Raw genomic sequence first — 27,603 nt, forward strand, 5'->3', positions numbered from 1 at the left:
AGGATTCCTGGTTCATTCAATCGCAGTTTAATAAGCCAGGATTCCTGGTTCATTCAATTGCAGTTTAACAAGCCAGGATTCCTGGTTCATTCAATCGCAGTTTAACAAGCCAGGATTCCTGGTTCATTCTATTGCAGTTTAACAAGCCAAGATTCCTGGTTCATTCAATCGCAGTTTAACAAGCCAGGATTCCTGGTTCATTCAATCACAGTTTAACAAGCCAGGATTCCTGGTTCATTCAATTGCAGTTTAACAAGCCAGGATTCCTGGTTCATTCAATTGCAGTTTAACAAGCCAGGATTCCTGGTTCATTCAATTGCAATTTAACAAGCCAGGATCCCTGGTTCATTCAATTGCAGTTTAATAAGCCAGGATTCCTGGTTTAAAGTGATGCGTGGATGCGGCCAGTGCGTTAGTCTCTTAATTCCACAGGCAAACCAGCAGTCTCAGAGAGGGAGAAGAGCTGGCTTAGACAGGGACGGTAGGAACGTTCTTTCTCTGCCCCCAAACGTTTGCTCCTCGCTCCCTCGTCCTAAGCGCCAGTGTGGTGCAGTGGTTAGCACACTGGACTGGACCCCAGGGAGAGGCGGCTGAATTCAACCACAAAAGCTTTCTGCGTGGCCGTGGGCCTGGATGCTTGGGAGAATGTCTTCTCCCCGCTGGACCTGCCTGGACACTGAGATCTTCTTCAGAGGTCATCTGAAGTGGGGCAGGGGGCGAGAGGGAAGAGGGCCGCCGTGGCTGTGGCTCCTTGCTTGTGGGACTTCTTAAGAGCATCGGAAGAGCCCTCCTGGGTCCGGCCCAGCGTTCCGTTCCCACAGTGGCCAACAGCCAGGAGCCCACAAGCCGGACACGGGTGCCACAGCACCCTCCCGCCCCTGTTCCCCAGCAAATGGTGTATCTTCTCCTTCCTCCTCCTCCAGTGCTTCTCTTGGCCTACATGAAGGGAAATGCCAACTTGTGCCGGGCCATCGTGAGAGCCGGCGCTCGCCTGGGCGTCAACAACACCCAGAGCATCAACATCTTCAACTATCAAGTGGCTACCAAGCAGCTCCTCTTCCGGCTCCTGGGTAAGCGTCCCCTGTGCCCTGCCTCTCCTTGTAGGCGTGCCCAGGCCCTGTCCTCAGGAAGCAACCCCACATGCGGTGGGTGGAAGGAAAGGCCGTTAGACACGGCTCGGTGGAAGGAGAGGAGGGGACCCTGCAGCTTCCTCCTACCTCTCTCTGTATCGGTGGGCAAAGCTATTCTGAGCTGAGAAAACACCCAGTGGAGAAAGACCCTCGCTGGCCTCCGCTCACGGCCCTTCACTCAGGTGGCTTTGCAGTCAGCTTGCTTTTTAAGGGCAGGGGGAAGAACCGTGGGGTCTGTGCCGAAGCCGTGCGTGGAGCCTCGTTTTCCTGGAAAGCACGTGCAACGACAGAGGGTTGTGAGAGGAATTTCAACACGGCCGGCAGGCTGGCGAAAGGGATTCTCACCCGGAGACAGCGGCTCGGTTCAGATGACACGTTTCTCAACGGCGGTTTCCGAACTCCACGGCGGAGTTTTTACGCCACCGTTGAGAAATGTGTTGTCTGGAAGGAAAACTCCACCCCACGGTGGAGGTTTTTTTAAGAGGACACTCCACGCAGAATATCCACACTGTGCAGAGGAGAGTTCTTGCACAACCGTTGTGTTGTGTGGAGGGCTTTTTTGGAGTTTTCCGTTGAGTTGACTTTCCCCACTGGCTACAGAGTTCCCGGGCAAGAGTGGCGAAAGGAGCGAGTGCCGCTCTAGGATTGCTGCCAGGATTGGGGGGTGTGGTGTGTGTTTTTTTGCAGCAATGGCTGATGGGATACCACCGGGAGGTGAGAGGGCGGAGGAACTGTCAATCAAACGCCGTGATAGATTTTACTCAACTCCACGGGAGTCCACAGTCACACAACGGTGGCGTTAGAACATGTTCTGTGGAGAGTACCTCCTAAAAACCCAACCGTTGAATGGAGTTTACCCACTGCGTTGACTAACGTGTTGCCTGCACGGAGCCTGTGTGTGGTTCACTGGCTGGACAGCCGGGCTCGGAATGGAGAGACCTGGATTTGCCATCCCCTGCGGTCCTAGGCTCAGGGTCCGTGGGTCCCTTCTAGGCCTCTGGCCCGTCTCTTAACAAGCAGAATGAGGAGGAGGAGGAGAACAGCCTCCTTCACAGGGTAGTTGCAGGGCCGCCTAGAGTGCGAACCGAAGTCTTGGAGCAGCCTTCTGCCACTTGGCCTGTGTGTTTGGCTGAATCGGAGCCCGTTGGCCATCTAAAGCAGCTTGCCAGTGGCTCAGTTAAGCCTCCTCTCCGCCTGCCTAAGACCGCAGACGTGGGGTGGGGTGGGGATGACCCCCCCGAGAAGCCCCCGCGTGTTCAGGGCAGGTCACAACGGCTACCTGCAAGAGCTCCTCACCGGCCTTGTCTTTGGCAGACATGCTGTCCAAGGAGCCTCCCTGGTGCGACGGCTCCAATTGCTACGAGTGCAGTGCCAAGTTCGGGGTCACGACCAGGAAGCATCACTGGTAAGCGGAGGGGGGTGGGGTGGGGCGGGCTGAAGGGTTGCCGTTCAGGGGCCACCAAGCGATGGCTTCACGTGCCACTGTGAACGAGGCTTGGGTTGTTTCGTCAGCCGTCCTGCTAAGAGCTCGTTACAACCCCCCTTCTTAGGCCCTTTTGGCCAGTTCGCCTGTGAATTGTGAGTCAGGTGAATTGAAGGTGTCGGTCCCTTGGGTAAGTGAGGGCAAGAAGCTACACACACACACACACACACACACACACACACCCCACACCTAGATAGGATAGACCAGGGCAACCACGATGTTCAGGGGTCTGGAAACAAAGCCCTATGAAGAGAGACTGAAAGAACTGGACACATTCAGCCTGGAGAAGAGAAGATTGAGGGGAGACATGGGAGCATTCTTCAAATACTTGAAAGGTTGTCACACAGAGGAGGGCCAGGATCTCTTCTCCATCCTCCCAGAGTGCAGGACACGGAATAACGGGCTCAAGTGACAGGAAGCCCGATTCCGGCTGGACATCAGGGAAAACTTCCTGACTGTTAGAGCAGTACGACAATGGAACCAGTGACCTAGGGAGGTGGTGGGCTCTCCCACACTAGAGGCCTTCAAGAGGCAGCTGGACAGCCCTCTGTCAGGGATGCTTTAGGGTGGATTCCTGCATTGAGCAGGGGGTTGGACTCGATGGCCTTGTAGGCCCATCCAACTCTGCTATTCTATGATTCTATGAATGGTCAGTAACGATTCTGTTTGTTAATATCTGCCCCCCCCCCCTCCATCTTAACAGGCAGCTTGTAGCATTTCTCGGGGGCCTGAGCACTGTGTCTGTTACTAAAAGTTTCTCTGAAGGTGGGAAGGGAAAGGGGCGGCTGTGCGTTCGGCCCACTGAAGACAGAAAACAGCAAGCTGAACACCTTTTCTTTCTTTCTCCCCTCCCTCCGCCCTTCCTTGCAGCCGGCACTGTGGCCGTCTGCTGTGCCACAAGTGCTCCACCAAGGAGATCCCCATCATCAAATTCGACTTGAACAAGCCCGTCCGTGTCTGCAATATCTGCTTTGACGTCTTGACTCTGGGCGGAGTCTCCTAGTCGCCCGCAAGAGGAGGACCAACCCGTGGGCGCCGCCGCCGCCGCCACCTCTCTTTCCGCCCCGTCACCCGAGGCGCAGGGGAAGGGCATACTTTTGTCTTCCTGTCACGACGGGCTCTGATCCACCGAAGGGACCAGGCAAACTCTATATTCCAGTACATATAATTCTTTCCTTTTTTCCTTCCTTTTTCTTTTTTCTTTTTTGTATGAATGTCAATAGTTGATCATGATAGAAACTGGATCAGGAACAAGTAAGGATCGTCGCAGAGCTGATGCATGCAAACAAGACGTGGATTGGATCAGGCCCCGCGCTCAGTCTAGCGCAGGGCGTTGGGAAATGAGGCTGCGCACTTGCTGACCGTGTAACGAAACAGGCCTTGGGGGGCCGTGGAGCTGTGAGGGGGCTGCTCTGAAGTCCCGTCACGTGGGCTTCCTTTTTAAAAACAACAATTGTGGTCGCTCTGTGCGATGATTCGGCCCTTTTGTTACCTTCCTGGAGGGAACGTTCCGGCTCTCTCTTTCTCTCTCCCTCTCGAGCTTTGCCATAAAGCGGGCGACTGTACCATGCACAGTTCCGAAAGAAATTGTCTCCTTCCTACAGAATTTTGTTTAATGCGTCGCTGAAGAGGGTGGTCGTGTTTTTTTTTTTTTAATGTGGCCTTATGACAAAAGCTTTACAGCTTCTCCTGTTGAAAAGGAGCCTGAATTACAGCCCTCGTGTTTTCAGAACCGGAGTCTCGCCCCCTGCTCCCACCACCACCACCATCGTCCCCCTAAAACCAAGCAGAGATGAGATTCACTACCAAATTCAATCGAGCCTCCTCAAAGGAAGAAGTAATTTGCTCTGGGTATGGTCCTTTAGTAACATATCAGTGACTTGGCAAATAGCTGTGTGTTTACAGTGACATTGGGGGAAGGTCTGGTGGCATTGAAGGATGTGGGGGGCAGAGCTTCCGGGGGGGGGGGGGATTTGAGCACAGGTAGGTAACAACACTAGGGCGGGGGAGTGACGGCACCTGATTTGAAGGGGGGGGTCCCAATTGAGCTGTGTCACAGTGGCAACCTTGAGTGGCTGGGGGGTGGGTTACAGAGGCCCTTCTCCAAGAACATGATGGTCATGTGGTTCTGTATCAAATCCACACGCTCTATTTCAGCCCAGGTAGAAATGGCCTGACTTAAGTCCGTTCCTCGCGCGCGCACGCACACGCTCTTTGCTCTGGGGCGGAGAGCATTTTGTGTTACCTGTCCCAACACCACAGCGAGCCCCTCCGAAAGCCGGCCCTTGAAACACAAGCGCGACCGTGATAGAGCAAATGGAAGGTCCCGTTGGGGGTCAGACCGCCGCATCCTTCCGTGTAAAGCTTTTTGCCTTCTTAAAAACAGAACAAAACCCTGGAAGATGGACAAATCTAAGCCTTCCAGTCTTGCTGTGTGAATGAATCATTTGGGAGGTGTGTGTCTCTTAACCTTCTGTAACCACTACTTTTCTGTGTGTGTGTGCGTGCGTGCGTGCTTGCGTGTGTGTAAGGGGGTCGGGGCGGTATAGGGGAAATCTCATTTATAACTTCAAATCATGTTCTTTCTCTTCTCTTGCCAACCCCATTCTAGAATACTAACGTGTCCTGTAATGTTATATATGTAAAAAGAGCTGAAACCAGAGTGCTACTTTTTTTATATTTCTGTGATTTATAGGATATAATGGCTTTATATGTTGTGTAAAATCCTGGGCGTGTGCAGTAAAAGAAAACTAATTTTGTGGGGGAGAAACTCCTAAAGGTTGATGCAGAACAGTACATTTCAAATTGGATCCCAGTTTGCTGCGTTGCCCTGTTGGATGAAAAACTGGAACTCTGCTCTCTCTCTCTCCAGTCATGTGGGATAACGGATTCAGAGTTTACTATTCTTCCCTCTCTGGGAATAATTCCTTTTGAGTTTGGTTCACTCCCAGCTCCAAAAGAATGAACCCGTGCACTTAACCTGTATCAGCACTATTGGGATGCTTTTTGCGGAAGGAATTGTTGGCAGAACATAGCATTTCACGTGGGAATAATCTAGGTTTATTGTCTGTCCAAGGCAAATTAAGAATTCAGAAATGCTGGCTTGACTCAGTCTTGGTAACGCATCCCAAATCAGGTTATCTGTAACAGTTCCCTTAACAGATACACATTCCTTTGAACTGGCTTCCTGTGCATTCGACTAGCTGACTAACTGGGTAAAACAGAGTAATCCTTTCTGTGCTATATGACTTTGTAGAAATGAATGACGATCAAACTGTCGAAAAAATAAGCAGCTAACCCACAGCCACAGGGAATGAGAATATGGAAATGTCCCTGATGATTGGGCCTTCAAGGCAGTACATGGTGGGGTTCTACGTGGACTTCGTTGGGTTTGCACAAAAATATTCACTGTAAAGCACTTTTAATAAAACATTTAAGTCTGAGCCTATGCAACTGACTAGCCCCAAATTTGTGCCACCAGAAAAATTCTGTTTCTAGCCCGTGCACGGGTGTAACACTGGAGGCCACAAGCGCTTCAATTGCTTTTTACACGGTGGTAAAATTGGCTGAGGCGTTGCAACATGGATTCGAATAGCCTAAATTTGGTGTTGCAAAGCCCCTTCCTTGCAGGGGGTGAAAAATGACCGCTCTACCAAGGTCCACAGAATTCCGTCTGGCACGAAAACTGATCAGTAAGACTTGCTAGGAAGTAGAATTCTAGAGAAACGGATTTAGTGGGGGTTCAGTGCCTGCAATTCTTAACTGCGTTCCACCCCCCACCCCCCAAAATAAATAAATAGATAAGCAAGCTGAAATTTGTAGTACCTTATGTGGACGGTTGCTTAACCATCCATTACACCAATGCAGCCTACTTCTTGGAACTTTTATTTTAATCTTCAAACTACGTTGTATTATGAAAAGTAGCTGATTTTTAAAAAGACCAGTGAACATACCTGGGCATGTTCAGGGGAGCTTCATGGGCTTGCCTAGCGTCTGAAACATTGCAGGGTTTTTCTTGGGCAGGGAGGGAAGTTACCCGTCTTCTCTTGGGGGCTGATCCAGCCTAATTTTCTAAGACCCCAAAAGTCTTTTTTTTTTTGGTCAGCGGTCTTCTCTTGCCGTTGAGCCTCTGCACGGCAAAAACGATTCTTGCTAACTTTCAGGACTTTGGGTTGTTTTGTTTTTTTCCTTTCCCTTTCCCCAGAAGGCTATGCAAGATACATTTCAAAACGCTGAACATCCCTTTTGTAAGCTGTGACGACGAAAGGAAATTTGAGAGGGTGTGTCTGTGTAGAGGGTGGTGGTGGTGTCTGTCCTTAATTCCCTTCTGTTGAGCTGTTTTCCTTCCCCATTTTGTACTTTTGAGCACAGGTGTTGAACGTACTGTGAACTAAAGAAGAAAACCCTCCACTTTTGGTCAGTACATTTCTAAATCCATTAAACAACTATCAGTTATACACTAGCACTGGTAACGGCTTCTGTTGGTGCCCATTACCTAGTGAACGTGGAAAGAGATTTAATCCAGCTTCCCTCTTCACTTGACAGTTTTGCCTCTGGCTTTGTAACCAAAGCGGGGAGGCGATTTGGGGCCCAAATTGTCATTGCTCTTGTAAAGGTCTCTCTAAATTCATCCTTGCAAAGGTCTCGAGAAGTTCAGCCTTAGAACTGTTTCGCTTTCATGATTCATATGCCAAAAGTATCCCCCCGCCGGCCACCTTCGCTGCCATTTCTGCAGAAGAAAGGCTACTATTACATAGCGTGACCTGAGTCTTGCTGAAACTCGTGACTGCTTAGATGCACACGGGGGTGGGGGTGGGCTGAAGATGCCATGTTCTGCTGGAGCACGCGTGCTTTTAGGAGTTTGAAGTAGTAGGGTCATTCCGGCAACTTGCTTCTTGAGCAATCACGAACCCGCTGTAATTACTCATAAGTTGATGTTTTGTTTTGAAGGGGGTTATGAATAGGCCTAAAGATGTCATTCCTGGAGAAGGAGAATTAATTGGGTGGGGGGCTGACACAGCTTATAAAACTAGGGCACCCCCCCACACACAAATCATAGAATCATAGAATAGCAGAGTTGGAAGGGGCCTACAAGGCCATCTAGTCCAACCCCCTGCTCAATGCAGGAATCCACCCTAAAGCATCCCTGACAGATGGTCGTCCAGCTGCCTCTTGAAGGCCTCTAGTGTGGAGAGCCCACAACCTGCCTAGGTCACTGGTTCCATTGTCGTACTGCTCTAACAGTCAGGAAGTTTTTCCTGAACATAGAATCATAGAGTAGTAGAGTTGGAAGGGGCCTACAAGGCCATCGAGTCCAACCCCCTGCTCAATGCAGGAATCCACCCTAAAGCATCCCCGACAGATGCTTGTCCAGCTGCCTGGACAATCTTTAGTCTCTCTCAGCCTAGGTCAACATGAAAGTTTTGGTGTGTCCTGAGTTGCTTCACATATCGAGATACTAACCAAGGATTCATTTGCCTTAGCAATGCTTGCAAAATGGGTGGTTGGCTCAGCCTTCTACCTAACACAGAAATCTTCCTGACTTAATTCTCATCAACAGCAGCTCAGGTGATACACCCATCTGGGCTGCACCGCCAGACAGCAGGTGTGCACGGATGTGATGGAACACTTCCCTGTGTTCAGTAGGACTCCCTAGCACAGGGGTGCCCCCAGAAAGCCTTTGGATAACTAGGGTGACCCTATGAAAAGGAGGACAGGGCTCCTGTATCTTTAACAGTTGTATTGAAAAAAGGGAATTTCAGCAGGTGTCATTTGTATGCATGCAGCACCTGGTGAAAATCCATCTCCATCACCACAGTTAAAGCTGCAGGAGCTATACTAGAGTGACCAGATTTAAAAGAGGGCAGGGCTCCTGCAGCTTTTAACTGTGGTGATGAAGAGGGAATTTCACCAGGTTCTCCATAAATACAAATGACACCTGCTGAAGTTTCCTTTTCAATACAACTGTTAAAGATACAGGAGCCCTGTCCTCCTTTTCATATGGCCACCCTAGATAACCTGCATCAGCTGCAGCCAGCATGGCTAGACGATGGGCACTGTAGTCCAAAATATCTGGATGTAACAGAGGGATGTTCTTTCCTAGCTTCCTATCCAAAGTGCTGACTTGCTTTGTGCAGGGTTTATTTTACAGGGGAGCAGTCCTCTCAAGTGAGGTCACCTGAACTGATCCAGTTCAGGAGACAACCAGGTCCTAGTCTTAGAACAGGTATTTCTGTCGTCTTCTTGCGGATAGGTCCTGGAATGGATTTGTTGCAGAAATGGGGCCTGTAATTCCAGATGCTCTTACGTCAGCTCAGAAACAAGCAGAGCCTTGAGTGAATCACTGGGGCGTTTTTTTTAAATTAGTATTATTATTCTGCAACACTTCCTCTGAAGTCCTTGGAAAGCCATGTATTTTTCCAATATTTATATGCCTACGTGTAACTTCTTGTAATAAAGACCCCTAATTCAATTCGGCGGTATCAGTGAGTTCATGGCTGTAGAACTGCCAAGTAGGAGAAATAATCTGTGCTACACTCAGAAAGCTGATGCTACCTTGTCATTGCCTTTCTTTGCCAAGGTGGGATAAAATGACCCACACTTTTCCTCCAACAAGACACTAACTTTGAGCCCTGGGCGCTAACCAATAATTCATGCAAATCCTGGTTCGGTGTGAAAGCTGAATTAAGGGCCCTTAATGTTTAGACAGAGAAAAGGCAATGCTGGCTGGGGCATGCTGGAAGTTGTAGGTCTTTTCTCTGTCTAAACGTGTCTAGGATTGTGCTTTTATTATTTATTTATTTACAATATTTATATACTGCACCGCATTGAAAATTTCGGAGCGGTAAACCGCCCGACCACCCAAAGAGCTTTTGTGAACCGCCCACAGAGCTTCGGCTATTGGGCGGTATAAAAATGTAATAAATAAATAAAAGCGGCATACAAGATAAAATGAAAATAAAAACCGAATAAAACACTTTAAAACAGATTTTAAAAGAAGCAAATACAGTGACTCCTGGCTGGACGTTAAGGAAAGGCTTCTTGGAATAAAGATGTTTTCAGGAGGCGCCGAAAGGAGTACAAGGTCGGAGCCTGCCTGACCTCCAGAGGCAGGGAATTCCACAGGAGGGGGGCCACCACACTGAAGGCCCTTCCCTGGTGGACTCCAATCGGAGGATGGATCTATGTGGGACCACCAGAAGCAGACCCTCGGATGACCTCAGTGACTGGGCAGTTGGTAGGGAAGAAGGTGTTCTCTCGGGTATCCTGGTCCCAAGCTTTATTTATTACATTTATATACCGCCCCACAGCCGAAGCTCTCTGGGCGGTTTACAAAAGTTTTAGTCGCTCTCTAGTTACGAGAAAGCACTGTGGGTTAGACGAGCAGTTAAATTTGCTAACTAGGAAGGCAGAATTAAGAGAATGCTCAAATCATAACTCGGGTTCTAACAAACAGTTTAGACCTGCTTGTCTGCTTTTCTTTCCTAATTGCTCAACCGTCAGATTCCCGGCAGCAGGACCGTCAGCATAAACCATGGTTTGTCCATTCAGACGCCTCCCCAAACCATGGCTTGCAAAGCTAGTTCGAACCACAGCTGCAGGTTCTACTTTGCTGCTTGATCGCAAATCATGGTTTGCAATTTCAGACATCGTGCCGAATCGTAAAGTCTCAATCTGCCGTGTGCGCATGCGTCGGGGAGAGAGGTGCTCGTAAGCAGGAGAGCTCAGGCCGGCTTATTCTTTCACAGCACACCAGTCGGCGAGTGGGTGGCAGCCTTCGTACTCCTGCAGGTTGGGGTTGTCCAAGTCTCCCCTGTCGCTGAGCAGCCCTTCCGTCTTCACACACACACAATGGCTACGGCTGGATCCAGGCTCGTACAGCTTCCTGGGGACACCGGTCCAGTCTCTGGTCACTCCCCCGCTGCAAATGTTTAAATAAAAAATGAATGCAACATAGGACGTGTTTCATTAATTGCGCAGATACGTTTAATCAATGAACGAACCATTTTTATATACGCCTCCATATCCAAAATAGATTCCGGCGCGCTAAACGTAAGAATAAAACAGTAAAAAGATTAGAACAGCAAATTCAAATCAGAATACCAATAAAAACGGTGGCTGGTCAGTTGAAGGCTGCCTGGAAAAGAGCTGTTTTCAGGAGGTGTCGGAAGCAGCAGCGTGTTGGCACCTGCCTGACCACCAGGGGCAGGGAGTTCCAAAGAGAAGGGGCCACCACACTGAAGGCTCTTCTCCTGGTGGACTTCAATCTGGCCATAGGTCCATGTGGAACCATCAGGAGCATGCCCTCTGATGACCTCAGTGGCCAGGCAGGTTGGCTCTTCTGAGGTATCCTGGTCCCACGTTTACAGCTTTGTACATTGGCAAATAGAGGGAGAAAACGTGGAGGCAGTGACAGACTTTGTATTTCTGGGCGCAAAGATGACTGCAGACGCTGACTGCAGCCAGGAAATCAGAAGACGTTTACTCCTTGGGAGGAGAGCAATGACAAATCTCGATAAAATAGTTAAGAGCAGAGACACCACACTGACAACAAAGGTCCGCATAGTTAAAGCAATGGTATTCCCCGTAGTAACCTATGGCTGCGAGAGTTGGACCATAAGGAAAGCAGAGCGAAGGAAGAGAGATGCTTTTGAACTGTGGTGTTGGAGGGAAATCCTGAGAGTGCCTTGGACCGCAAGAAGATCAAACCAGTCCATACTCCAGGAAATAAAGCCAGACTGCTCACTTGAGGGAATGGTACTAAAGGCAAAACTGAAGTACTTTGGCCACATAATGAGAAGACAGGATACCCTGGAGAAGAGGCTGATGCTAGGGAAAGTGGAAGGCAAAAGGAAGAGGGGCCGACCAAGGGCAAGATGGATGGAGGATATTCTGGAGGTGACAGACTTGGAACTAGGGGTGGCGACGGCCGACAGAAAGCTCTGGCGTGGGCTGGTCCATGAAGTCACGAAGAGCCGGAAGCGACTGAATGAATAAACAACAAACATTAGTACCAAAACCTGGCCTGGTAGCCAATAGGTGGCCAGTGCAGTTCCCTCAGCAAAGGAGTTGAATGCTGAAAAGGGGCAGCTCCGAACAACAGCCAAGCTGCTATTTCGCCCTTCTTCTGTCGACCCCATGAACTGCGCGAGAACCGTACCTCTGCTTGGAACACCAGACCCGGCTCCCTCTGGTTGAGCTCCATTCCGTGTTGCAAGGCGGAAATTGCTTCTTTTGCTCCTGCTCCTGGGCCTGCAGCCGCCGCCCTTCTCTGACGAGCGATTGGGCCTGATGCAGAGTCTCCGTAGGTGCCCCGTTCGGGTGGTAGAATCGCCCGGCCACTTTGCCTTTCCGGGAGTGGAGGAAACACAACGCCCGTCACTGCGCAACCCCTCCACAGCTCCCCAAATTGCCCCGCCAACCTCCTTCCAAGGTACATCCACTGTCAGGGCCGTGTTCAGTCTTTCAAATTTAGCGGTTGTTTAGTTATCTCGGAGGCCTGAGAAGGAACAAAACATTTCCTTCCTATCCGCCCATCCCCATTTTTTTTCATTCCTTGGAGGACAGACATTCAGAACCAAATTGGTGGCAACTCTCATGCAGACATAACAGATCGATTAAGACCTCAAGCCAAACCATGGTTTGAGCTTTAACATACAACTGGAAAACCATGGTTTAGACCTACTTGCCTGCTTTTGGTTTTTGATCTCCCAGCTTCACGAGTTCACTGTTGCCTCCAACAGCCTCTGGAGGTGAAGCATGGTGCCTTAGCTATGGCTTGTCACTCACGCCAAGCTATGCATTTTCAAGCAAACCCACTTCAAACCATGGTTTCCAGTGTCAGTCAACCACAAAGCCAGAGTTTACTGGTTCCGACATCACACCCAACCATGCTTAAACTTTCTTTAACTATAGTTAGACTTGGTATCTGAAGTGAACCTGTCACCTTTTGGCTGGGTTCTGTGCTACAGGGATCTGTTGCCGGTCATGACAATTTATTGATTTATTGCATTTATATACTGCCCCATAGCCGAAGCTCCCTGAGCGGTTTACGAAAGTTAAAAACTGTAAACATTAAAAACAAATATATAAAGTTTAAAAACATAAAAAGCATAAAAACAACAGTATCCTTATAAAAACAGCTATTCTGGGGTCCGTTAAAAACAAACTCAGCTCATGTTGTTAAATGCCTGGGAGAAAAGAAAAGTCTTGACCTGGTGCCGAAAAGACAACAATGTTGGTGCCAGGCGAGCCTCGTCGGAGAAATCCTTCCATAATTGGGGGGCCACCACTGAGAAGGCCCTCTCCCTTGTTGCCATCCTCCGAGCTTCCCTCGAAGTAGGCACTCGGAGGAGGACCTTAGATGTTTGCCATGTTGTACCTGTATTAGTGTATTTAAGTGTTTGCTGTGTTAGATAGAACCCAGCTAAGTTGGGGCTCATTTATTTAATAGTGTTTTCACGTCACTCATCCTACGTCTTTGGGATGGAGCTGGCTATTACATCCTCAATTAAATCTCAGTTAATTACAGAACAAAAAGCTGCCAGAAAATCCTGCTCCACCTTCCTCTGCAAGGTCAGCAGTGCGATGTTGTGGTGGTCACACCCCATCCCGGCTGCAGAGATGGGGGAATAAAAACAGAATGTGCCGAGTTGCACTGCATTGCCACCCGGAGGAACCCGCAAAACCGAGGCCCTGCCATTCACATTTTAGCTAGTAACACTAGCCGTGGGGCTGGTGATTCCCTAAATGCCGCTGTTAATCACGTACCAATATGCACATAGTTCTTATTGTAGAAGGAAAGCCAGTTCTGGATGGTTAGCATTTCTGAGGGCGATAATCCCGAAATATCATCCACCAGTCCGGCTGGGGTGAAGTCGCCTGTCGCAAAAGCTCTGGTGGCATCCTTCCCTGGGGAAGCAATATATTCGGAGCTCAGGTGATTTGTCAGCCACAGGTATAGCATCCCTGCAGCCCTGCCTTCTTGACCAGATATGAAAGAGGGCAGGGCTCCTGCAGATTTAATTGTGATGAAGAGGGAATTTCACCAAGTGCTGCATGCACACAGATGACACCTGCTGAAATTCCCTTTTCTATGCAACTGTTAAAGATACAGGAGCCCTGTCTTCCTTTTCATAGGGTCACCCTATGAATGTTTAGACTATTCTAAACATGTTTATTCGAAACATGTTTAGAATGTTTATACTATTCATGTTTAGACAGAAAAAATGGCCTACGATTTCCAGGCTTTTTTCCTGTCTAAACATGCATAGGATTGTACCTTAAAGAAGTCCATTAAAACCCCTACAATCAATTAATTTAAATCTGAAGAAATCGTGGCTAAAGCAATACATAGGAAACAAAATGATCAAGCGCAAATAGTAAAAACTGTGAAGAGAAAAACAGTTAGAAATAACAGGGAAAATTTCAAAAGAAATAAAAGAATTAGGGAGTCAAGAACAAGCTTATACATCAGGTTTGGAATTGCATTGTAGAGTAAAAAATAAGCCAAAGGCAAGGGCGGAACCAAGGAATCTTCTGCAATAATATTATTAGTAAAAGGTTTATTAAAGTGCCAGGTGGCATATTTTTTACTCCCCTACGGGGTTTCCTTCTTTTCGCACTTGGAATTGCATCGTCCAGATGAGATTTTTTTACTGTGCAATTAGTGAGAAATTTGGCCCCAGGCATTTGAGTTCTGATTGGCCAGGGTTGGGAACAGTGTAGTGGGTTGGATGGACCTTTGTTCTGATCCAACAGGGCTCTTCTCATGTGTCTTCACCCCTCATACCTATTTGCATAGCCAGCACCCAACAGAGCATGGAAAGGGGACAGGGCCTGCTAGGGGTGGGAGGTGGGGCTCTTCTCATGTGTCTTCACCCCTCATACCTATTTGCATAGCCAGCACCCAACAGAGTACGGAAAGGGGACAGGGCCTGCTAGGGGTGGGAGGTGGGGCTCCTCATGTGTCTTCACCCCTCATACCTATTTGCATAGCCAGCACCCAACAGAATACGGAAAGGGGACAGGGCCTGCTAGGGGTGGGAGGTGGGGCTCTTCTCATGTGTCTTCACCCCTCATACCTATTTGCATAGCCAGCACCCAACAGAGTACGGAAAGGGGACAGGGCCTGCTAGGGATGGGAGGTGGGGCTCTTCTCATGTGTCTTCACCCCTCATACCTGTTTGCATAGCCAGCACCCAACAGAGTACGGAAAGGGGACAGGGCCTGCTAGGGGTGGGAGGTGGGGGTCCATGGAGGGTCGCTAGATGGATTAGATAGGAACAGTTACCTGAGAAGAAGCTGTAAGCACCCCCTGGCCCATAATGCCTGCGTCCCTGTTGCACATCAAAGACCTGTCCCAGCACAGCCAGGTAAAGCCCAGCGCTTTCCTCCGCCCCCGTGTAGCGTGCTAGCTGGGCGGCGCTCAGCACCGGCTCCGGCTCCGCATCACGATCCTGCCACAGCCACCGCCGGGGATCGAACCCGCAACTCCAGAACCAGGCGGCCGCACAGCCCAGAGCCAAAGCGGCGAGCGCCCCGCGCAGCATGACAGCCCCGGGTGGGCGGAGCTGAAGTTGCCAGCGCTCAAGATGCCGCGGGTAGAGCCACTACGGGCGTCACGTGCCAGGACTCCCTGAACGCTCATTGGCCGCTGTTTTCAGGGCGGCTGATTGGCAGGCTCCCCCGACTCCTCCCCTTTTTATTTCCCGACAACGGGACTTCATTTCTATGCGCCCTTAGACAAACACACACTCCAAAAAGTGTAGAGTGACATAGGCGCAGAACTTCAGGGTTTAAATCATTTTTTCTTCATTATTATTCTTTATTTATATAGCACCATCAGTGTACATGGTGCTATACAGAGTATTATTATTATTATTATTATTATTATTATTATTATTATTATTATTATTATTATTATTATTATTATATTTGTATATCAAATATACTTTGTAAGGCGGCCTTACAAAGTTTAAAATATACATGGGGGGGGGGGGAGGGAAACAAAACCATAAAAAATTAAAAAAATACACAACAAAATTATAAGACATTAACATAGATGGAGGGCCGGATTATTCTCCAAAGGCCTGCTGGAACAAAAAAGTTTTTGCCTGCTTCCGAAAGCCCGTCAAGGAGGGAGCCAGGGAAGAGAGTTCCAGAGCACCAGAGCAGCCACCGAGAAGGCCCTGTCCCGTGTTCCCACCAAGCGTGCCTGTGAAGAAGATGGGACTGAAAGAAGGGCCTCTCCAGAAGATCTCAAAACACGGGCAGGCTCATAAGGGAGAATACGTTCTTTCAAATAACCTGGACCCGAACCATATATAGGCTTAATGTTCTACCTTCAGCATTGCTGGAGGGCAGATTTTAAAAAATCCCTTACAGCGAACGGCAATGTCCATGTGGGTCGGGGGATGTTGAGACAATAGTCCATGTTTTACTTTACTGCCACCTGTATAAAGACCTCAGTTTCCTTAATAACTCCACTCATAAAAAAAATCCCGGGCAGAACAGACGAATTTTGTTTAGATTACCTTTTGTCAGGCATGAATGCCCAAGTTACTGTAAAAGTGGCCAGATTTTGTGCTGCAGCCATGATAATATATGCACGTTCTACATCTGTAATGTAGTGTAATGTAATGTGTTAAACTGTATGGTGTTTGACTGGAGTGCTGGTTGTCATACCGTAATAAACTTATTCAACATTCTAATAAAATCATAATAAAACAATAAGAAGGGGAAGAGAATGCACCAAACAGGCACAGGCTAGAGTAAAACTAACAGTATAAATATTTGAAGAGTGCTCCCTGATAACACTGTTATCTTTTCGGCGCCAGGTCAAGACTTTTCTCTTCTCCCAGGCATTTAACAACACTAAGTTTGTTTGTTTTTTTAACGGACCCCAGAATTGTTGTTTTTATACTGTTGTTTTTATGATTTTGGTTTTAAATGTTTATACTTTTTAATGTTCACTGTTTTTAACTTTTGTAAACCGCCCAGAGAGCTTCGGCTATGTGGCGGTATATAAATGCAATAAATAAATAAATAAATGGATCAATACTTGAAGTCAGGTCTTAAATCCAGCACTCTTTTTACTACTTTCCGCCCAACTCAAACTTTTTTGCTTTAAAAGGGAAGAAATTACAAGACAACACACTATTGTCGCTGCTTCTAGGGAAAGGTAATAACGGCCAGGGAAGGCAATGGCAAACCACCCCGCTATAAGGCCTGCCAAGAAAACGTCAGCGAAAGCTGGCGTCCCTCCAAGAGTCAGAAATGACTCAGTGCTTGCACGAGAGGTTCCTTTCCTTACTTCTGGTCCTTTAATGGGATTCGGTGACCACCACATTCCACTCCTCTTGAAATTCATGAGCCATTTGTTTTTTATTGGAATGTTTTCAAGAGTTACAGCACTGTATTGAAACATGGCATTGTTTTCAATGGTCATTGCATTCCCGATCTGGACCCGAATAACTTCTAAGAACTTCTGCAACCCAGGACACAAACTTGACGAGTCCAAAGCTCCAGCTGAGTTTCACGAGAGGAAACTCCCATCGTCTCTAGGATCCTGGGGGTGAAATCAAAGAAGAAGAAGCTGGGAGTGAGCTGAAAACAACCCCTAAAAATTACTATGCTGGAACTATCCAGCTCAGCTCTTTTTTCTGAGAATAGCCAGTTGGATATTCCTTAAAATATCATCCTATTGCTTAGCATCTGATTACCAAAAGCATTACTGTCCCCGAATATGGAAGTTACCCCTTTCCCCCCCCCCCCCTTTGCAACATCTTAGCTAAACTGTTTTAGACTGCCACTAGTCACAAAATCCTGTGGCTGGGAGTTCTAAAGGTTAACAATTGTTGTTGTTTATTCATTCAGTCGCTTCTGACTCTTCGTGACTTCATGGACCAGCCCACGCCAGAGCTTTCTGTCGGCTGTCGCCACCCCTAGCTCCCCCAAGGTCAAGTCTGTCCCCTCCAGAATATCATCCCTCCATCTTGCCCTTGGTCGGCCCCTCTTCCTTTTGCCTTCCACTTTCCCTAGCATCAGCCTCTTCTCCAGGGTATCCTGTCTTCTCATTATGTGGCCAAAGTACTTCAGTTTTGCCTTTAATACCATTCCCTCAAGTGAGCAGTCTGGCTTGATTTCCTGGAGTATGGCCTGGTTTGATCTTCTTGCAGTCCAAGGCACTCTCAGAATTTTCCTCCAACACCACAGTTCAAAAGCATCTATCTTCCAAAAGCATTACTGTCCCCGAATATGGAAGTTACCCTTTTTTTCCCCTTTGCAACATCTTAGCTAAACTGTTTTAGACTGCCACTAGTCACAAAATCCTGTGGCTGGGAGTTCTAAAGGTTAATAATACCTTGTATGAAATACTTGTTCATCTTCTCTGTGGTGTCTGGAACTTCCTCAGGTAGAAAGCTCACCCTTTGGAAGCTGAAGACAGTTTTGCCCAGAAGGGCCTTCAATAAATGTGTTCCCTCTGTATTGGTGGTTTTTATCAGCATCTGTATTTTGACTGTAGGTTTGTGCTGTTCATTCATTTTAAACTATGTTGCTTTTAATCACACTTCTAGTATGGCTGTGTACAGTCTGCGGGAGATTTTTTTTGACTAAAAAGGAGTCTGTACGTTTTAGTATACATATTTTTCCTCGGTCCTTACCCAGTTAGGCTTACTTTGTGAAATGTATTTATTTATTTACCTTCTTTCGGTGTTATCGAGGAGAGTTTTGGCGGCCTCGGGCTGGGCTTTTAAAAAAGTTTGGTACATGGAGAATGACTGGACATATCCCATCAGGTCAGCAACATTGAAGGGAATTTTATCGATAATATCTGTGATCCTGGAAAGAAGTTAGAGATGCTTTATTTCTTTATTACATTTCTATACCGCCCAATAGCCGAAGCTCTCTGGGCGGTTCACAAAAATTAAAATCATAGTAAGACAACCAACAGGTTAAAAGCACAAATACACAATACAATATAAAAAGCACAACCAGAATAAAAACCACGCAGCAAAATTGATATAAAATTAAAATACAGAGTTAAAACAGTAAAATTTAAATTTAAGTTAAAATTAAGTGTTAAAATACTGGGAGAATAAAAAGGTCTTCAGCTGGCGACGAAAGGAGTACAGTGTAGGCGCCAGGCGGACCTCTCTGGGGAGCTCATTCCACAACCGGGGTGCCACAGCGGAGAAAGCCCTCCTCCTAGTAGCCACCTGCCTCACTTCCTTTGGCAGGGGCTCACTGAGAAGGGCCCCTGAAGATGATCTTAAGGTCCGGGAAGGTACATATGGGAGGAGGCGTTCCTTCAAATAACCTGGCCCCAAACCGTTTAGGGCTTTAAATGTCAATACCAGCACTTTGAATCGGGCCCAGACCTGGACTGGCAGCCAATGAAGTTGTAAAAAGGACTTCTTTAGAGAAGGAAGGGCTGCATAGAGAATTCTGTAAAATGCAATCTGCAGTTCAGATCAACAGAATGGTCCTACTCCTATGCCTGTTTACACAGAAGCAAGCCCGGTTGAATACAATGGTTTCAAGAGTTTTACAGTGCAATTCTGTGTATTCCTACTCAGCGCTAACTCCCATTGAGTTCAATAGAACCTGTTCCCATGGAGCACTCACCTCTCCTTGTCCCCAAAGGGCAAGGAATCAAATATGTCTTTGTAGTCATTCGCAACAAGTTGGACCTTCTCATTTGCGTAGGGGCGAAGCTGTTCTTGAATCTGCAAAGAAAAATTGAAAATGGTGAAGCCTGGTGATTCCACGATACGTTGGCGCCGTTCAGACAACACATTTCTCAACGGTAGTTTTAGAACTCCACGGTAGAGTTTTTACACCACCGTTGAGAAATGTGTTGTCTGGCAGGAAAACTCCACCCAACAGTGGCGTTTTTTTGTTTGGAAAACACTCCAGCCACGCTGTGCAGAGGAGAGTTCCTGCACAACCGTTGTGTTGCGTGTTGTGTGGAGGACTCATTGGAGTTTTCTGTTGCGTTGAGTTGATTTTTCCCACTGGCTACAGAGTTCCCTGGCAGGAGCGCCGAAAAGAGAGTGTTTCACTCTAGGAGAGCCACTGTTTGTTTTTTGTAGCAATGGCTGTTGGGATATTATCAAGAGGACCAGGGAAGGAGAGAGGGCAGAGGAACTGTCACTCAAACGTCGTGACAGATTTTACTCAACTCCACGGGAGCCCACATTCACCCAATGGTGGAGTTAGAACACGTCGTGTGAGGAGTACCTCCTAAAAACCCAACTGTTGAGTGGAGTTTTCACACTGCGTTGACTAACGTGTTGCCTGAACTGAGCCGTTGACAGTCGAATAGCAACATTTCACTCTTCTTCAAAGCAAATTTTCCTCCTTTGTTTTCGCCGTGCTGCTTCTCTCTGAATACTAGAACTTGGGGAGGTTCAAACAGACAAAAGAAAATACTTCTTCACACAGCGTAGAATGATTGTGTGCTATCTCCTGTGTTCGAGGCAATAAGCCTGTGTGCACCAGTTGCTGGGGAACATGGGCAGGAGGGTGCTGTTGCACCATGTCCTGCTTGTTCATCCCTGGCCGACGGTTGGTCGGCCACTGTGCGAACAGAGTGGACCCTTGGTCTGATCCAGCATCAGGGCACTTCTGATGTTCTTATGTAATTAAACATTGAGAGAGGGCACTTAGCTTCATGCCCTGCTTGTAGCCTTCTCCTAGTGCAGGAGACAGGATGTGGGACTAGGCAGGCCTGATCCAGAAGTTCTTCTTACAGTTCCTCCATCTTTTTTCAGACTACAGAAAATCTGATTTTAAAAAGAAAAGACTGGAACAGTTGGGCAATCTCTTCGGATGCAAATCACCTTAGCATCACTCATCTTTTTTTCCCCTTTAATGGGCATGTTTTCAGCATGTACGATTATGTATTGGGCGGGTGAGTCTATACTTTGGGACACCTTTACTATGAACTTTCTGATGCCATTTTAGCCCTGGGTGTTTTGTTTTGTTTTAAAATCAAACATTTAACTTGTGCTTTCTTTCCCGTTCATTTTTTTAAAAAATTAATTAAGTATTCACTAAATAGCGCTTAAATGATCATCCCAGTGCAGGACACGGAATAATTGAGCAGGGGTTGGACTCGATGGCCTTTAGGCGCCTTCCAACTCTACTATTCTATGATAAAGGGCTCAAGTTACAGGGTGCTAGATTCCGGCTGGACATCAGGAAAAACTTCCTGACTGTTAGAGCAGTACGACAATGAAACCAATAATCTAGGAAGGTCATGGGCTCTCCCACACTAGAGGCCTTCAAGAGGCAGCTGGACAACCCTCTGTCGGGGATGCTTTAGGGTGGATTCCTGCACTGAGCAGGGGGTTGGACTCGATGGCCTTGTATGCCCATTCCAACTCTGCTATTCTATGATTCTATGATGCAGTAGTCAATGGCACATTGCATCTGAACACAGAAACAGAAGGAACACTTAACACTGGAAATAGAAGGAACACGTGGGGCTCTCACCTCCTTCAAGATCTCCGTTAGCTTCTCCGAACGATCTTTGTAGTGCAGTTGCATATCAAGGGTGTTGGAACTCAAAACCACGCAGCCCGATGGTTTGAGAACTCGGTCAATTTCCTTCATGAAGCGGGGAATGTCAAACCAATGGGCCGCAGTAAAAGCTGTGATCAGGTCTACGGAGTGATCCTCAAAGGGGATTTCTTCTGCAGGGCACACGCTGTGTGAGTGAAGGACAACGTGGCCATTACTATGCCCTGTCACTGAGATGATGCATTAAAATGGTCGGGACGTTTATGGCATTTGCTTTCCAAACCATCCTGTGATGTAACCATGGCAGTGTTTTCCCCAACATTTCCGCTTTCTGCATCCTTTCTTTCCCTGGCTGTTCTGCCGTATCATCAGCCTCCCCCCAATGGACTGGGGAGAGCCCCCCATTTGGACCCTTGCTACGGATATGGGTCCACAAATTTTAGGTTGATTTATGCTTGCCACTGACCCTGTCTCAGAAGGTCAGGTTCTTGTCTGTGGTCATATCCTGACTGCTGGAGGTGTTTTGTGCACTTCTGAAGTGTAGCATCACTAGGGGAGGCGATACCTGCTGTCTCCCTCTCAGACACCTCCTTGGCCCTTCTCTGGAATATCTCCAAAGATACGCTCAGGGACAGGTCCCATTCTTCTCCAAGCCCCAGAGAAGGGTGTGAGTTTACCTCAGACTGAAGAAACACACTTACCAGGAGCAAACTGGCAAATGCATTTGTGGATTCCTGCCTAATGAATGCCTGACCATCTGCCACAGAAATCCTGCCTTATTTAATCAAATTCTGGCTGGAGCTTCTTTGTGGGAGTCGTTCATGTGATTTTAGGCTGCATTAAGGGGACCATAGTTTCCATTCAACGTTGTTCTGTACTAGTCAGACCTCATCTGGAGCACTGAGTCCAGTTCTGGCACTACGCTTTAAGAAGGACAATTCAAACAAGATGTCGGAAAGGGCTGTGCGTGTGTTTACTTACAGGTAAGAGACATTTGGAGGGTGGTCAGCTTGCTTAGCCTCCTCAATCTGAGCTGCACTGATGTCTGTTCCAACCACCTTCTCAAAACGCTTTGCCAGCAGGTGACTACTTTGCCCTGAGCCACATCCCACGTCCACGGCCAGACAAAAGGAACTCCCCTTTTAAGGAAAGACAGCAACACGTCTCAAGAAAAATACCAATTCACTTACAAGGCTTCTTTCTATATTCCATTTACAAGCATACTTCAATAACAGGCTTCATTCAATACATACACACCTCCTCTGCTATTAGTCGAGCTACTGTGATGTCACAGAATGTCCATGGCCATTCTAATGACTGAGCGGGAAGCCAGTCCACATCCTTACTTTCTCCTACATACAAGTAGGTGTTGGACTTCCTTGGGTACATGTGCCCTTATAGAATGAGCCATTTTATGTATGGTCCTTGGCCATTTCTACAATCCATCTGCCTATCAAGACCGGCCAAGATTCAAACCGGGAAGAGTCAATAGAGAAAGAAGAGGCACTATTGATCTCCAAGTTCTCAGCGTTCCAGTCCATCCACTGGTTCCTCCTGGCCTCCCTATAAATACTTCCAAGTCTTTGTCCGGACAACAGCCAGACTCTCTGATTTGCTCTCTCTATATTTTTACCTTCCTATGTGTTCCAATTGCTTGCTAATGGTCAGAGCTGACTGGTTATTCTTGCTCAATGGAAGCTAATGATTAGATGTTGTTTGTTGCATGGTCTGAGACCTGTCCATACACTTTCCATGTACTCCAACATGCAATTATCAGGTCCCTATTTATTTACCAGGCACAATCCTATTTTCTAGATTCTGTCTCTGATCCAACAACGTCTATCCTTGGAAATGGGGAAAGTAGAGTAATTGGATTAAAATTAACAAATGAAGAAAATATTTTTACAAGCTTCTTTCTCCTTGAAAACTGCTCAAATGTTACTATTATCTGTCTAAAATGTTTGCAATACAATATTTTTAATTTGCAAACTTTTAAAAAACAATCTTATGGTTTGACAAGAAAGTAATTATCATTTTCACTTCACAATTAGGAGCACGCTTAATAGGACAACAGAGGCCTTTCTTAACTAAAAATGCAGGTGCTCTGAGCCAGTCACTCCTTATACCAAGTCAAACCATTAAAGCTTTGTTGTGCATTCATTATGCCTCACAGCTATTTCTATTTTCACTGCTGATTTTTTTAAAAGCAATTTCGCAGGGGTGGAGGATGGAGTGGGAACATCCAGTATTATTTGTAAAAGCGAAACAAAGCGCTAGTCCCCACAAGTGCAGTTACGTTATTCTGCTATACTACAGCACCACTTAGAAGTTATCTAGAGAAATGGCAGGAAAAGAAAATATGTAGACATCCAATTCTGCAATGAAACTGGAAGAAGAGCAGATTCAACAGCCTTGTCTAGAAAAGTTCTTTATCCAGACCAGCTCAATACCATCATGAATTGACAGTCCAGGGATCAGACAGGAGTCTTTCCCAGACCTGCCTGGAAATAGCAGGAATTAAACCTGGGATCTTATGCATACAAAGTATGTGCTCTGCTCTTCTCCTAAAAATAAATTAAGAGTCTAGTCCTCATCGTTCCGAATAAAAAGCTGTTAAATAGGAACATTAGAAGCTGAATCGGATCACTGGTCCATCTAGTTCAGTATTGTTGACACTGACTGGCAGCAACTCACCAGGGTTTCAGGCAGGGGTCCTTCCTAGCCTACCTAAGTGTCCGACATTGAATCCGGGACCTTTTGCATGCAAAACGCGACTCTATGACGCCTTTCCAACATTCTTTCATATTCTTTCTGTCTTCCAGCGGAGACTTTCTGTCATCCCTTACCTTTTTGTCTACGTATGAGAAGATCACAGCTTGCAAGTTCGCCTGGGGCGAGAACCTGTATTTCTGATAGAAAGCAGCGTGGTCTTTACCCTCAAACAAACGAGTGGCCATCTTCGCAGCTTAAAACAGCGGCTCCTCCTTTTCCTTCTTTTGGCGTGGAAGAATAAACTTTGCTCTTCCAAATCTTGGCTTTGTAGGAAGCCAGAGTCGCTCACGATCGCCCTCCTCCCTTACGGGAAAATGTAAAATCTGGAATGGAGTTTGAAGGAACGGCTCCTTCGTAAATAAAACTATTGAGAAAGAACAGTGCGTTAGAGCAGCTTTCCCCAAACTGTTGGAATTGGAATTTCCACAGTTTCCAACAGTTTGGAAGATGTGCAGTTTGGAAGATGTGCATTCCAACACAAAGATGTGTTGGACTGCAATTCCAATGGCCACGCTGCTGGGAATGATGGGAGTTGCAGTCCAACACGTCTGGAGGGCATCAGATTAGGGAAGGCTGTGTTAGAGACACTTCAAAACATTTTAACTGAAACTTTCCCAACATTATTATTGCTGATCACTTTATCTTGTTTGTTTATTTATTTGTTACATATTTATACCGCCCAATAGCCGAAGCTCTCTGGGCGGTTCACAAAAATTAAAACCATAATAAAACAACCAACATGTTAAAAGCACAATTACAAAATACAGTATAAAAAGCATTAAATTGTTTTTAACTTTGTATGCCACCTAGGGTACTTAGTATAAGTACAGGATATTAGATATACTTTTATTTATCCCTTTACAGCCCAGATTCATCCAGAAGAGAGCAGCACAGAACCAGGCAGGAAGAATTATTTTACAAATAACTATTTTGCAAGAAGAAGAATAGATTTTGGCTTAATGCTTTATCATAGAATAGCAGAGTTGGAAGGGACCTACAAGGCCATTGAGTCCACTTTAGGCTTAGTGGTTTTTCATTTCGCTTGTTGGAAGGTGAGGATCAGAGCCTGCCCAAAGTATTGCGTCCTGTTCTGGGCTCCACACTTCAAGAAGGATGTGGACAAGCTGGAGTTTGTTCATAGGAGGGCAATGATGATGATCAGGGGTCTTGAAACAAAGCCCTATGAAGAGAGGCTGAAACAACTGGGCATGTTTAGCCTGGAGAAGAGAAGATTGAGGGGAGACATGAGAGCACTCTTCAAATATTTAAAAGGTTGTCACATAGAGGAGGGCCAGGATCTCTTCTCGGTCATCCCAGAGTGCAGGACATGGAATAACGGGCTCAAGTGACAGGAAGCCAGATTCCGGCTAGACATCAGGAAAACTTTGTCACTGTTAGAGCAGTATGACAATGGAATCAGTTACCTAGGGAGGTGGTGGGCTCTTCTACACTGGAGGCCTTCAAGAGGCAGCTGGACAACCATCTGTTGGGTATGCTTTCGGGTGGATTCCTGCACTGAGCGTTGGACTCGATGGCCTTATAGGCCCCTTCCAACTCTACTATTCTATGAAAACATTTTGCTGCCTGAAATGGATGCATAGTCAAGATGCATAGTTAGGCAAGGGCAGTTATTTTGGCACATCAGGTAGAAAATCCCACCTGTGCCTCTCCTCCTGCCTGGCAGTAAAAATACAGCAACTATAAAATAACCAATTTGCTGCCCTATCATGATGTCCCAAACCAACTGCCTGAGGCAAGCTGCCTCACTCTGCCTAATGGTAGGGCCAGTCCTGCGAGGATGCCTGCACAGACAATCATAAAAGGGAAATTTGGAACGCTTTAAAACAGGCTATTTCGGGTGGTTTATTATTATTTCCATTTGGTTTAACATTGCATGTGAATTTGGTGAATCACGATGCCTCAAGTAAGTTACAAGCATATTTGGATCTGTGCATGTGTGGAGATTTTGTGGCTCACTCCCCCATTCCCATCTAATCCTTTATGGGATATGAATTTTGCTGCATTTGATCCCTTAGATCCAGTCATTTTGATTTTTTTTTAATGGGGTTTGGTACAGAATGGGTTGATAAAACGTTATGCACCAATTTCTTGTCAATAACATCTTGTGTGTATGTAACACGTAGCACTTTGTTTTGGTTTGAATGCATGTGGATTTTTTATTTTTTATTTTTTTGTGCACAGACAAAACACACGCGTGCACAGATTCCATACGTTGTAACTGCCAATTCCAGTGTTCTGCATGGTTTGTGGCTGTAAAAGGATTAATTGTTCTTACTTTTATACCCTTAGTTTTACTCTACACTGTGCCTGTTTGGTGCATTCTCTTCCCCTTCTTATTGTTTTATTATGATTCTATTAGAATGTAAGGCTACGCGGCAGGGTTTTGCTATTTTATTGTTTTACTCTGTACAGCACCATGTACACGGATGGTGCTATATAAATAAATAAATAAATAAAAATAATAGAAATATAATACTCATTCTCAAGTTTCTCCAATTTATCTGTTTTATTTATGCAATGATTTTCTTTATAAGGAGGCTGTTCCAGATTACTCTGTTCCATGTTTTACAGTCATCTCTCCTTGACCTAGAAATGAACTAGTTATAGGCTACCCACAGAGATGAATATTAACTTGAGCAAATTTGAGAAAGGTAGTGGTGTTAGCCTGTACCAGCAAATCAAAGAGTCTTGTATCGCCTTTAAGGCTAACTGTTTTGTGGCATATGGACAAAAGCCCAATTTTTCACCTGATGAAGTGGACTTTAGTCCATAAAAGTTTAGGCCACAATCAGATTGCAATCCTATATGCGCTTAGCTAGGAGTAAGCCCCATTGAACTCAATGGGGCTTACTTTTGAGTATACATGTATAGGATTGTCAATTGTTGCTCCAGTTGGCCTGGTTTCCAGAATTCCCCAGTGCCTATGGTCATCCTAAATCGGATTGCCACACAGAAGACGTTTCGTTGTTTTTTGTATCTTGTGCAGTAAGTCCATTCACTCCTTTTGGTAGGGTGACCCTATGAAAAGGAGGACAGGGCTCCTGTATCTTTAACAGTTGCATAGAAAAGGGAATTTCAGCAGGTGTCATTTTATATATGAAGAACCTGGTGAAATTCCCTCTTCATCACCACAGTTAAAGCTGCAGGAGCTATACTAGAGTGACCAGATTTAAAAGAAGGCAGGGCTCCTGCAGCTTTAACTGGTGTGATGAAGAGGGAATTTCTGCAGGTGCTGCATGCATACCAATGACTCCTGCTGAAATTCCCTTTTCTATGCAACTGTTAAAGATACAGGAGCCCTGTCCTCCTTTTCATACGGTCACCCTATCATAGCATAGTAGAGCTGGAAGGGGCCTATAAGTTAGGGTGACCACATGAAAAGGAGGACAGGGCTCCTGTATCTTTAACAGTTGCATAGAAAAGGGAATTTCAGCGGGTGTCTTTTGTATATATAGAGCACCTGGTGAAATTCCCTCTTCATCACACCAGTTAAAACTGCAGGAGCTATACTAGAGTGACCAGATTAAAAAGAGGGCAGGGCACCTGCAGCTTTAACTGGTGTGATGAAGAGGGAATTTCTGCAGGTGCTGCATGCATACAAATGACACCTGCTGAAATTCCCTTTTCTATGCAACTGTTAAAGATACAGGAGCCCTGTCCTCCTTTCCA

General features: G+C 46.5%; 3 protein-coding genes across 3 annotated transcripts in view; 1 reads left to right on the forward strand and 2 right to left on the reverse strand.

Annotated features, from left to right (window-relative positions):
- ANKFY1 (ankyrin repeat and FYVE domain containing 1) overlaps positions 1-4,183 on the forward strand; it is a 55,846-nt gene extending 51,663 nt beyond the window's left edge. The window contains exons 23-25 of the mRNA XM_063146614.1: positions 924-1,070; positions 2,445-2,535; positions 3,484-4,183. Of these exons, the coding sequence (XP_063002684.1) occupies positions 924-1,070; positions 2,445-2,535; positions 3,484-3,616 (371 nt within the window). The 3' untranslated portion in view covers positions 3,617-4,183. The remainder of the gene's footprint in view (positions 1-923; positions 1,071-2,444; positions 2,536-3,483) is intronic.
- A 5,643-nt stretch (positions 4,184-9,826) lies between these two features.
- Positions 9,827-15,164, reverse strand: LOC134412643 (neuferricin). Its single transcript, XM_063146595.1, has 4 exons — positions 14,906-15,164; positions 13,384-13,524; positions 11,774-11,960; positions 9,827-10,534 (listed from the first exon to the last, which is right to left on the reverse strand). The coding sequence occupies exons 1-4, from the start codon at positions 15,162-15,164 to the stop codon at positions 10,348-10,350; spliced, it is 774 nt and encodes a 257-aa protein (XP_063002665.1). The 3' UTR covers positions 9,827-10,347.
- Positions 15,165-16,973: 1,809 nt separating this feature from the next.
- On the reverse strand, positions 16,974-24,162 carry LOC134412547 (putative methyltransferase DDB_G0268948). Its single transcript, XM_063146463.1, has 6 exons — positions 23,988-24,162; positions 22,123-22,280; positions 21,115-21,328; positions 19,243-19,343; positions 18,319-18,456; positions 16,974-17,182 (listed from the first exon to the last, which is right to left on the reverse strand). Exons 1-6 carry the CDS (start codon positions 24,096-24,098, stop codon positions 17,092-17,094), a joined length of 813 nt encoding a protein of 270 aa, XP_063002533.1. The 5' UTR covers positions 24,099-24,162; the 3' UTR covers positions 16,974-17,091.
- Positions 24,163-27,603: the final 3,441 nt, after the last annotated feature.

This window comes from Elgaria multicarinata, chromosome 22 (assembly GCF_023053635.1).
Source record: "Elgaria multicarinata webbii isolate HBS135686 ecotype San Diego chromosome 22, rElgMul1.1.pri, whole genome shotgun sequence".
Classification (NCBI taxonomy): domain Eukaryota; kingdom Metazoa; phylum Chordata; class Lepidosauria; order Squamata; family Anguidae; genus Elgaria; species Elgaria multicarinata.

What these genes read in the sequence shown, in the direction of transcription:
- LOC134412643 (XM_063146595.1), bottom strand. Translation starts at nt 15,164, where the DNA reads ATGCTGCGCGGGGCGCTCGCCGCTTTGGCTCTGGGCTGTGCGGCCGCC. An exon ending in TAAGAACTATGTGCATATTG is followed by an intron (nt 11,961 to 13,383) that starts GTACGTGATTAA and finishes ACTCCCGGAAAG; the next exon opens with GCAAAGTGGCCGGGCGATTC. An exon ending in GTCTGGTGTTCCAAGCAGAG is followed by an intron (nt 10,535 to 11,773) that starts GTACGGTTCTCG and finishes AAACATTTGCAG; the next exon opens with CGGGGGAGTGACCAGAGACT.
- LOC134412547 (XM_063146463.1), bottom strand. Translation starts at nt 24,098, where the DNA reads ATGGCCACTCGTTTGTTTGAGGGTAAAGACCACGCTGCTTTCTATCAG. An exon ending in CCTCCAAATGTCTCTTACCT is followed by an intron (nt 21,329 to 22,122) that starts GTAAGTAAACAC and finishes TCACTCACACAG; the next exon opens with CGTGTGCCCTGCAGAAGAAA. An exon ending in CTCGATAACACCGAAAGAAG is followed by an intron (nt 17,183 to 18,318) that starts GTAAATAAATAA and finishes TTTCACCCCCAG; the next exon opens with GATCCTAGAGACGATGGGAG.